We start from the raw sequence: 12008 nt of genomic DNA, 5'->3' as shown, positions 1-12008 counted from the left end.
CTTTGGCTCCTTCCGACTTTCAGGTCTGGCCCTTGCCCATTCCGCTTGACCTAGGGGACGGTCGCCTTAGTTTGCAGCCGTCGCCCATGGAGGAGCTGCTTTCCACACCGCACGGCCCTACGGAGGCAGGTGCGGCCTTTGCTCATGCAGTCTCCACGGCTGTGGGGATCCTGCGTATGGGTGACCCGGTGGCCCACTTGCCGGCGGACCATTTGTTGGAGGTCCTCCACCAGGGTTCTGGTGGGAGGGAAATCTTTCTTCCCTTTGAAGGTTCCCTCCTTTCTTCCTTGACGGGGGTTTGGAGGCATCCTGCATCAGGGGACCCGGTGCCTCAACATCTTCTGCACCACCATTTCCCGGCACCGCATGATCCGCGTGCCTTTCTCTCCATCCCTCTGCCTCCAGTCCCCTTATGTGGACTGCTTTTCCCTCCCTGCCGCTGCTGTTGACTCCGCCATCCCGTGATGCTCGCTGGCTGGACTCTTGGGGGCGCAACATGTTCGCCTCGACCAGCACTGCCCTGCGGGCCCTGAACACCTTGTGTGTGCTGGCTCGGTCCTCCTCTTGTTTGTGGGATTAGGCTAAGTCTCTGGGATCCACAGCGTCCCAGGAGGGTGGTCAGGTGGACATAAGGCATCATGCGTTGGATGGCCGGGAGCTTGCGGCATTTATTCTCCGCTCCGCTCTGGACATCTCAGAGGTGCTGGGCTGGGCCATGGCGTCCTCAGTCGCTCTCCGTCGCCATGCTTGGCTTCAGGACGGAGTTTTTCCTGAGAATATTCGGGAGCGACTCATCAACCTTCCATTTGAAGGCAGCCTGTTGTTCCATGCCTCGGCCGACTACGCCATCCAGAGGCTCTAGGCAGGGCTCCGTTCTCCTCCGTCTTATCCTCCTCCTCCTCATCCTCCTCCTCCTCCTCCGTCCCCTCCTCAGTGACTCCTGAGTCGGGTTGATTCTGGGCCTTCTTAGGCCTGTTGTTCTGGCTGTGGAGTGTGTTTCTGGCCATTTGCGTCCTTCCTTGGGACTTTGGCATTGTTGGCTGCTGGACGGCCCTTTTGTTGATTATGTGTATTGGACTTGTTGCGTCGACTTGGCCCTGTGATTAGGCCTTCTGCTTGCTTGGGGTGGGTGGTTTTTTTTCCCCGTGGCTCTTTTGTTTTTCCTGTGCTGCTGAAGTTCCCTGCTCCTGCCCTGAGGTCTGGGATGATCCTATGTTCTCCCTTGCCAGGCGCCGCCTACTCTGCCTTCCTGGGCCTCTGGCTGTTCTTCTTGCTTCTGGCGGCTTTGACTGCCTCCGCTGTTCTGGCTGGCAGGTTGTTCTCCACCTGGAGTGGGTTAACCTTCTTTTCCCTCGCTTCCTTGCGCCTTCTATGCTTCTTCTTCCTCCCTTCCTGTCTTGGCATTGGGTGGAAGCCGTGTTGCCTTGTGGGGTGGTGGGAGGCTTTGGCCTCTCCGCCCTTGCCCTTGGTTCCTCTTCAGCTTTCTTCTCTCTCCTACATCCTTTTGGTGTCGGTGGAGGTCTGTTTGGGGGTGGGGGGGGGTTCCCTTGCCTGGGAGAGTCGAGGTTCTACCTGGTCCACCGATCAGGTTCCCTGTGGGACCCTCTGTTCTGTATTGGCTGGTGGGGTCCTTTCGCAGACCCTCGTTCCCAGGGGGTATTGCTAGGGTATCTATTCTACGTGAAAGGAATCTGCGGCTAGTAGTCTCTATCAGATGTATGAGCTACTTACTTTCGGTAACGATGTATCTGGTTGAGACGATTCTAGCCGCAGATTCCTTCGCGGCCCGCCCTTCCTCCCCTATTCTGCGAGGACCCTTCGGTTGGTCCTTGGTATTCGCCTCCCAGTGGGGGGCTGGATCTCCTGTGAGTACCTTCTTTGTTCTTGAAGGGTGGCTCCGTCTGGGGGCGGTCCAGTGGTGTGGCTCACTGGTTAGAGGCAGCAGACCCGGAAGCAGAGAACGGCCCGGGACCAGAGTTCAATTCCCGACGCGGCAGGTTCGTGGACCTAGGGTCAGCGGACTCGACAATTCTCGCCTCGGTGCCTACTCTAACCAGGGATCACACTCGGCAACTCTGGGCATTAAGCTTGCTTCATCTCTACAACGGCCCCCCACAGACGCCGGGGATGCCTGGTTTCACCTTGGAGATACCCAGAAGGGACCATCTCACAGGGAAAGCCAGGACGGGTTCCCCAGCGGTCTTCAGCGCCGGGACGCTCACGGGCAGCTGTGCGCTTTACAAGTCCAACACACATTCCTCCTTGGTTCTTGGAAGATGGGGTCCTGGAGTTTCAGTGCCCTGCTACTCTGGCTACTCCAAGTTTAGGGGGGGATTGCCTTCTATCCCTGTCCTCCCTCCCCTTCTTTCCTTCTATTGCTATCCTCTGCTTCAGGGTCATTTGGCCATGTGTTGCCCTTGTCCCTTTTGGGTGGTTGCCCTTTCTGTTGGGGTGGCTTGGAGGTTTGTTGTCCCTGTCTGTGTTGGGACTGGTCCCCTTCCTTGCTCAGGATGGGGTTAGAGGGTTCCTAAGTGTACCATGCCCTTATGCATGTTTCTTGCCTCTGGGGCACAGGGGTGGGAGGCTGTCTATGTGTTGGCAGGGTGGTTGCGCAGGGCTCTGTGTTTTTTTTTCTTCTTCTTCTTTCCCTGCCTTGGGTTCTACGGTGTGACACTACTGTGGGTGGTGTTGTTAGTCACCGTTTCTTTCCAAATGTTCCACTTTTCGCATACTGTTCCCATGCTTCCACAGTTTTTTATCTGGTGGTTCCGTGTTGTGGTGCGGGAAAGTTCTCCGAAGAAAACTGACGTAGGCGCGCCGAGGCGGGTCTTATGTGACCTCGCTGACGTCATGTACCCGGACGACACCTGGGCGGAGACGCGTGGTGTTGCCCCACCCCCGGCGCGCAGGGATGCTGTGGCAGAAAAGTTTCCGGATCCAGTCTCGAGCCTGGGATAATTCTACGTGAAAGGAATCTGCGGCTAGAATCGTCTCTACCAGATACATCGTTACCGAAGGTAAGTAACTCATACGAATAACTAATCCCACTTTTTCCATTTGAACCCATCCCTGTTCCCTTATCAGTGTGCTTTCGGTTTTTACTGATAAAAGAATTGGGGTTTGGGGATGGTTTGAAGCTAAGAGTGTAGTACCAGCTAGGACCCACCTACCCCGACACTAAGCGTTACAGCAGTGAGTAAACTACATAGAAGGTAAAAAGGATTTATCAAAGTACCTAAAGTCAATCATCCTTGCTGAAACTCAATGTTACAATAAAGAGGGAAAAACAAAACATGTGAAGATGAAGAGAGACTGTCGTTTGCTCCTTTTCTTTGGCTATGTCTCATGCAGATATGAAGCTTTGTTCTCTAGGTTTGAAAAACATTAATTCACCAGTGCTGCAAAACCCTAAAACAAACTTTAAGAATTAACTTTTAAATCACAAAATGAAAAAAAATTCTGTGGAAAGTGTGGGGTCTTTTTTAAGATTCAGATTTTCCAGCAGTGAAATCTTTGGGTGAGTATTTATGACCAATGTAGAATTAATTGAAACTTCCTTAAACAAATAATTTTGTACTTCAGCACTACCATCTAATGTTTTCTTACGCAGACAACACACAAACAATTTTTTCTATGTCATTTTCACAGGGATACAATCCTGATTCCCTGAACCTCGATCTAAGATGAGTTGCTTCCTGGATGGAAAGTAACTTTCTTAAACTCAACAGTGATAAACCTGAGGTTATGGTTTTAGGCAGGAATCCACAGCTCTGGGGTCCACAACATTGGTCTGAGTCTTTGAGGGTTTCATTTTTAAATCTAGAACTGGACTTGGCACTCTCTATGTAGAAGATCTGGTCTCTTCCTACTAGCCCAGCGGTAGGCTGAGATCTGAAAATCACAGCATGCCTAGAATTTGCCTGTCACGCATAAGGAGGTCACTCCTTCGCATACCTGGGTCTTAATCTTAAAACACTGTAAATCTCTGCTGCTATTTCGCAAGCACCTTAAAACTTGGTTATTTCAATCTTTCAGTTAGACACTTGTACCTATACTCAGCGCCTGGAAACCTGTTGGGTAGCCTTGTGGTCTATAAGTGGAAATAATAATAGTATTAACATATCTCAAACAAATGTGATTCTAGAGCACTTCATTCTTCCAAATGGTTTAATAAACCCACCTCATGAGAGTGGGTTTAACTATATAAATTGACTGAACCAGCTGTTGATGACTCTGCTGATAGATGTGTGTAAAATAGTAATTTAGATTACACCTAAATAATTTCCTGTGTCAGGAAAACAAACATGTCTATACACTAGTGCAAACAAATATCTTTTTTTTTTGTACAGAGGGGCATTAGTAAAGCCTTGGCTTTTCACAGAAATTAAAGAGCAACGCCATTGGGATATTTCTTCTAAAGAAAGGTTGGACACCCTCCAGGATTTCACCAACTTTGGCCTGGAACATTGGGGTTCAGATACTCAAGGAGTGGAGAAAACCAGAAGGTTCATGCTAGAATGGCTTTCCTTTTTATGCAGGTAAGCTGTGCATTTCTTCTCTTGTGTACAATCATCTTTTATAATCATACTTTTCCATTGTTGAGGTTTACCGGTCACAGAAAAGCGAACTGAAGGGATCAAGCAATGATCATGTGGGAGGGCAGGGCGGATATACAGACGCGGAGGCTGGATATATTGGCAAATAGGAGTCTCTTTATTAGCAGTTGACACAGATCTAGGTGTTACTACAGGGTCAAAAGTCTCTTCTTTTGGGGTTTTCTGAGGGGATAGATGACGATGCCAGCATTGGTCTGCCCTCTTCGGTTGGGTGATGAGGTTCTTGGGGTGTTGAGGCGTACATGGCGTAACTTCACCCGGAGGCTCACCAGAAGGAGAGAAAGAATGGGGCCTGTCAGTGTTCTGGGTCAACAATTTTCAACCAACCCCTACACCCGGTGGTGCTCAGTAGAAACGAAAGGGTAGTGAGGGGTTAAGAACTAGGCGTGAGGGAAGGGGGAAGGAATAGTCCGTGAGATAGAGTCTGAGGTGGCAGTAGGTCAAAATCCTAGGTCAAAAGCTGTGCAAACAGAAGGGTACGATAATAAGATGGCTGAGTAAGGTATCTGTGGTGCATGCACCTACTTCAAGGCTTTAATCCCCACTTGTACTCCCTCCCCTCACCCGCATTAAGAAGATACCTCCCACCTCCCTCAACAGTTCCCCAGGTGCGGTGTCACTCACCGGCCCCGCCGTAACTCTCCAGAGTCACGGCATGCTCTCCAGCATCCTCCGGGGGATACCACCACTCCTCCGACCAGGGTTCTTCGGTCTCCCCCGCGTCCTCGATGTCTGGAACGTTGTCCTGGCTCTCGGCTCGCTGTTCCCTGCTCCGATCCTCGGCGTCCTCCACGCTCGCGTCTTCTTCCGTCTTCAGCTCCGCCTTCCCTCTGGTCCAAGACGCCTCTTCCTGGGACACATCAGTCCTTATTGGCGTCCCGCATCTTCTTCCGGGTTCGGCTCTTCCTTCTGGCTCCGGACTCCTCTGTGAATAAACAGGAGAGGTTGGTGTTTTCCGATTCCCCAGCTGTGGAGGAGGTCGCTTTTGTCCGGTAGGGCATTCTGGGTGTTGAGGTTCCTGATTATAACGTCTCCAAAGGGGTTCTTTCTCACATCCCCTTTCCCTTGCTGTCTTATTACTAGGGGTGTTTCCTTGGGGATACCTTGACAGGAAGTCCACATTCCCTTGCTCAGCTCCTTTTCGATGTCGTGTATGGAACCTGTATGGCTGTAGCGCTAAAAACCACCTCATCACTCTATCGTTGTTTCCTTTGTTACGGGCCAGCCATTCTAAGGGTGCATGGTCCGCGAATAGGGTAAATTCCCTCCCTTCCAGGTAGTATCTCAGGGTTTCGCGTGCCCATTTAATGGCTAAGGCTTCCTTCTCTATAACAGCGTAATTCTGTTCTCTTGGGAATAGCTTCCGGCTGTTGTATAAGATGGTTTGCTCTTGTCCCTGGGGTGTCACTTGGGACAAGACCGCCCCTATTCCTTGGTCAGACGTATCTGTCTGCAAGACAAAGGGAAGTGAGTAGTCGGGACTGGCTAACACAGTCTCCGACGTCGGGGACCCTTCTAGAACCTCAAAGGCTTTTAACAGTTCTGGGGTGGGATGGTTTAACTGTGTCTCAGCATTTGTCGCTTTTTGTAAGAGATTTGTGAGGGGTGCCGCTATTTGGGAGAAATTAGGAATAAACCTCCTATAATAGCCTAGCAGTCCTAAAAAGGCTCTGAGGTCCTTTTTAGGTTTTGCCTGGCGTAGCACTGCGCAGCAGTGTTCGCGCAGGCGAAATCTTATGTTTACCAGTACGGGGCTTTGTCCCACCTCTCTCTTCCATTGGCTAGTTCCATAAATGGAGGCTAGCCATTGGAAGAGAGATCTGTCCGTAATTGTCGGACCAGATTCGTGGGCGTTCCGTAGATTTTTTCGCATCCCGCCCCTTTTAGAACGTCATGCGGCGGTGGGCGGATGTTTTTTTTTTTTTATGTTTGGCATGTTTTTGCCATTTTGGACGTGTCTTTTGCAGGGGTGGGCTGCGCGATTGTCGTCTCCGTGGCTACAATGTTACAAATGGCAAGATGCAAGATGGCGGTCCAAATTTCCAAGAAGAGGAAGGTGAGCCGTGTTTAATGTTGAAACGGTAACTTCTGGTTTAAGAAAGCCCTCTAATAACACTGGAAGGGTGTTCCCGTGATTCGGCAGATCGCTATGGCCCTGCAGTTGTTCTTGTATCGTGCTTTGATAGCTATGGATGTGTCGGATGGCGGCTGGTGGCGGTGTTTTGCTCTCCGGCTTAGACATTGCCTGTGTCAGTTGAACATGCTGTGCGTGGTATGCGTTACCACCTGCGGGAGGCTGTGGATGCCTCGCTACTATAATTCACGGTAACCACCTGGCGTTGACTAGACGCTGCCCTATAATGTATTCCTTGTTTCGTGGAAAGTGCAATGGTGTCTTATGCTGGAAAGTTTGTACTAACTGCGTGTTAGACCGTCTTTTTATGTTTTTCCTTATTACCGGTTTCACTATAAACTGCACCCTTTCAGAGTTTGTTGCCTATTATCACTATAGTCAGGTAAAGTTGCCATATTAAGCGCGGTTTCGTTAACTAACTTTATTCTCGCAAAGTAGCCTTATTGTATAGTACGGCCATTATTACCCCAACGCACTCACTAAAACCTTAGCATATACATGAAATCAAACATGCTGTTACTTTTAAAACCCCGCCCCCCCATTTCCTTCCAGATACAGATTTCGGGCAGTTGCACAGGTTTAAGTTGCCTTATGTAGTAACTGTTTCTTAACCACAAGCAATATCTTTTCAGTAGGCCAATATATTCACTGTTATGCTGCTGGTTTATGAACCTTGTGAGGAGCTCACGCCACTGCAAAGTAGGTTGCCTGTAGCCTAAGTAGTTGAGAAGAAGTAACAAATTAATGGGGGCCTCCTAAGAGTCCGTCTGAAGGCCGGTGTTAGTTACCTGTGCACGTTTTAAACGCTTCCTGTCTACTGCCGGTTCTTTCTGAACGTTTAAAATGGAAAATCGCTTCTATTCCGACCAGTGGAGTAGATGCTTGTTTGATGTTACTTGATTGAGGCTCCCTGCGTAAAACACAATAGTCGGAACTTTTGAAAGTTTTTTTTTCTTCGCTACTTTCTTGAAGCCTGTATGGTTTGATCTGGTACTTAGCCAACACAGAAATGGCATTGTAGACGAGGTTGTTGCAGGGTGAATAGTGACTTGCGTATGTTTAGTGATACGAGGTCCCAGTCTTTAACATAAAGCACTGTGACTAAGTTCTTAAAATTACAAACAGTCTAATAGGCCGCTACAAAATGCGGAAAAAGTTTTTGATAAAACCTGCTTCCAAAATGTAGATTTTAGCAATGTAAGTAAACAGTGCTATTGTTTTTAAAACAGTCATTTTAGAAACTCAACAGCTCAAAGAATACATGTTGTTAGGAAGCTTCAAGCCATTCCATCCATTTTTTTCACGCATGCCGGCACAATGGCAAGAAGGCATGTTTAGTCACTTCAACTCCTGGTCCCTTGCAGCATGTCTGACTCGTCCCTGTGGCTAAAGTGGAGATTGCAGAGGAGGGTTGGCTCTGTCAGTTATTTTTTGACATCAATGGGGCTATCCCACCTTATGAAGACCATAGTAGGTCACATCTAGCTTTAAGGATTGGAGTGTTTTGTGTACCACAAGTGCTTTTGATATCTGCTGCTCTATCCTGCAGATGATTGCACGAGCGTCTGGATGTCAAGGGAAATGGTTATTTTGTCACATAACTGTAGTAAGAACACCACTAGACTAGTGAGCAATGAGATTCTGAATGTCAGCCAGTTTATCCACAGACATGGATAGATTTTAAAGTTAAGTGTAGACTAGAGTATTAAATAGCAAACACAAGGAGATGAATTGCTGAAACTTTTCAGACACTTGCCCCAAGTCACAGATCGGGTTGAATCAATCATCGTTCTTTAGTTCACTTTGCCACCTCAGTTCAGACCCAGCTATATGCAAATCAGTCTTGACCCCGTGCCTCATGGGAACAGTCCAGCCCAAATTGCCAATCCAGGTCTTCCCTGAACCGGACACAAGCATCCTGGGGCCGCTTTCGGGTAACACCCCTAATCAGCAAGGCTAGCTTGAATCCAGTGGCAAAGTGAGCAAGGGACCCACTTCGGGTATACCCTGCCAACAAGTGTGTGGAGTATTAAGATATCCAGGTTTATCGACATGGAAGCCCCTTGGTTGGATGAATGCTGAGTAGTTTACTTTGTGCCCCTGTTTCGTTGGCAACATCGTTAAGAGGATGTTATTTCCACACATGCTTAACTAAATAAGCTAGTTCCCCATGTTGGCTGTTACTTAAGTGAGTGGTTTCCCTTAATCTCCAATAATCTGGATACGTTAAAACATCTGTAGTAATAATGCACACAATGTTGGTGAATGCGGGCTCTGCAGCAAGAGAGATTAAGCTATTGGCATTGTAAATGACAATGCATTTATTTATCTGCTTTCAAAACCAACACATAAATACAAAATTTGTCATTTACAATGCCTTAGCTCAAACTTTTACAAAGGCGAAACCGTCGCATTGTAAATGCTTGTTAGTTTTTGGTAAAGGAATTTCGGAGATGGCTGTCAACTTGGAAGTTTGAGGCCGCATCATTCCTTCTCCTAACAAATACCCCAAGTATTTCACGGTCTGGGCTGCTAAGTAACTTTTTGCGGGATTGATTTTGAGACCATGGTGTCCTAGCGTTTTGATTACACCTGACAAATGGTCCATATGTTGGTACCAATTGTCGCTGTAGATGACTGTCATCTATGTATGCTCCGGCATATTCCTCATGGGGCCGTAAGATACAGTTCATGGCTCTCTGAAATGTAGCTGGGGCCCCGTGTAATCCAAAAGGTAATACCTTAAACTGATATAACCCCTCGGTGTGGAGGAAGCAGGTTTTTCTCTGTCTTGGGACCGCAACGGGATTTGCCAGTACCCTTTACACAGGTCAAGCGTGCTAATGTATTTGGCTTTCCCTATCTTTTCTACCATCTCGTCCACCCTTGGTAGGGGATAGGTGTCGAATTCAGAGATTTTGTTGACCTCTCAGAAGTCAATGCAGAACCGAACCGAGCCATCCGGCTTCGGCACTAGGACAATGGGCGAGTTCCACTCACTAATGGATGGCTCTATTATGTCCATTTGGATCATTTTCTGTATCTCCTCTCGTAAAGTCAGGCGACGTGCCTCTGGTATACGATAAGGCCGAAGACGCACCCTTTTCCCTACAGGGGTCTTGATGGCGTGCTCTACCAAGGTAGTTCTTCCAGGGGTTAAGGAAAAGACCTCTCTGAGGGGCATAAGAACATGGGCTAGCTCGTCTTTAAGATGAAGTGGAAGAATAGGGTCTATATATTGATCAAACAAGGGTGCCTCTGTCCCTATTTTTGCTGCCAAAACCGGTATAGGACCTTCCCATTTTTTCAATAAATTTGTGAAGTGCCCCGAGCTGGATCTAGCTCAATACGATAGGTAACCGGGGTTACCTGTTCTGTGACTATGTAGGGACCCTGCCACTGACCCAATAATTTGTGATCCGATGATGCCATCGTTAGTAAAACGGGATCTCCCACATCAAGCTTCCTTTCCTTTGTTTTTTTATCATACTGAGCTTTTTCAGCTACTTGGGCCTCCTCCAGATTATTACGGACAATGGTCCTAATCTGTCCTAGATGGGTTTTTAGGCTGGACACATAATCAACTATGGGCTTGGCATTGTCTGGTTTGCTTTCCCATTTCTCCTGAGCCATTTCCAACAATGTTCTAGGCTTGTGGCCATATAACAGCTCAAAAGGGGAATAGCCGGTGCTCTTTTGGGTCTTACACCGGATAGCAAACAGGGCCAGGGGTAACATATCTTCCCATTTTCTGGTCTCTAGATCTAATAGTTTTTTTAACGTGGTCTTAAGGGTGGTGTTATATCTTTATACCAGGTCATCTGTCTGTGGGTGATAGGCGGATGTTCTAATCTGATGTATTCCTAACTGGTTGCACACTTGTTTCATGACCTTTGATACAAAGGGAGTCCCTTGGTCAGTTAAGACTTCCTTTGGAAACCCCACTCGGGAAAATACGTTTACCATAGCCTTAGCGATATTGATGGCATCTGGCCGGCGTAAGGCTATTGCCTCCGGAAATCTGATGGCTTAATCAACAAGGACCAATACATACCTACACCCACTTCTGGAAGGTAGTAAGGGACCGATTATGTCTATGCCTACTCTACTAAAGGGTTCTTCTATAACAGGAAGAGGATGCAAGGGAGCACGAGGAGGCATATATCTACTGTGTCTCTGGCATATGGGACATTCCCTGCAGTATTTCTTGACTTGTTGAAAGATACCGGGCCAATAAAAACGCTCAGTGATCTGTTTTTCTGTTTTGTCAGCTCCAAAGTGTCCCCCTAATAAATGGCTGTGGGCCAGAAACAAAACCTTTTCTCTAAAGGGCATGGGAATCAAGAGTCGGGGCGTTTGGGTAGGACTTCCTTTCCTATACAGCAACCCATTTTTGATAAAGAAGTAAGGACCTACATGGAGGGGATCTTCGTGGTTTAAAGCATTTTTCCAGGCTTCTTGAAGAACAGGATCTTCTCTTTGGGTGGCACGAAAACTTCGGTCATTTTCCCAGGGATTTTCTGCAGGTATAGCCGGCAATAACATTGTGCCTTTTCCTTTCTCTGCTCTTTTCTGTTTACGGCTTTTCCTTGGTTTAGGGACAGGCCAATCTGGTCTTTCTTCTCCTGAAAAGGGAGCTTCAGCCCACCATTCTTCTCCGTTATTTGGGTTATGCCGGATCATTTGTGGAAGATGTGGATAGTCACTCCCTAAGATTACTTGTTCAGGGAGGTTCGGAATGAGCCCCACCTTTAAGGAGGTACCCGTATCGTTCTCATGTTGTATTTGGACTTGAGTGGTTGGATACTGTTTGGTGTCTCCATGCACACAGCGTATGGCCACCGTGCCATTGCTGTGTCCAATCCAGGGTTCTAGGTCTTGGGGTCGTATAACACTTTGGCGGCATCTGGTGTCCGCTAAGGCCAGGGTTTGTTGTCCATTGACTTTTACCGCGCAGTGGTAAGGAGTAAGTGGCTTGCTGGATGAGGAACAATAATAATTCCGGACTACGCCTATTTCCATCGGTTCCTCTTTCTGGGGGCAGAATCTAGCAATATGACCTAATCCACCGCAGTGGAAACACTGTGGTCCTGGATTGGGCGGACGGAATACAGGAGGTGGGGTGGCAACCCCTGGAATAATGGTCGCTGTCTCTGGTTTTTTTTGTGGTGGGGGTCGGGGTAGCATATGGGTTCCTGGTCCCCCAGCCTTCCACTGTGGATCTTCTCGCCCTTTTTGTACTTCTTGAGCACGGTTGT

General features: G+C 48.1%; 1 protein-coding gene across 2 annotated transcripts in view; it reads left to right on the top strand.

The window, feature by feature from the left end:
- The window catches only part of DUS3L (dihydrouridine synthase 3 like), a 241275-nt gene that overhangs the window by 218042 nt on the left and 11225 nt on the right, over window positions 1-12008 (top strand). For both annotated transcript variants that reach the window (XM_078663631.1, XM_078663632.1), the window contains exon 12: window positions 4350-4538. In XM_078663631.1, coding sequence (XP_078519757.1) covers window positions 4350-4538 — 189 coding nt within the window. The remainder of the gene's footprint in view (window positions 1-4349; window positions 4539-12008) is intronic.

The sequence above is a fragment of the Lissotriton helveticus genome, chromosome 10 (genome assembly GCF_964261635.1).
Source record: "Lissotriton helveticus chromosome 10, aLisHel1.1, whole genome shotgun sequence".
Taxonomy (NCBI): domain Eukaryota; kingdom Metazoa; phylum Chordata; class Amphibia; order Caudata; family Salamandridae; genus Lissotriton; species Lissotriton helveticus.
This window is presented reverse-complemented; position numbering and strand designations above follow the sequence as displayed.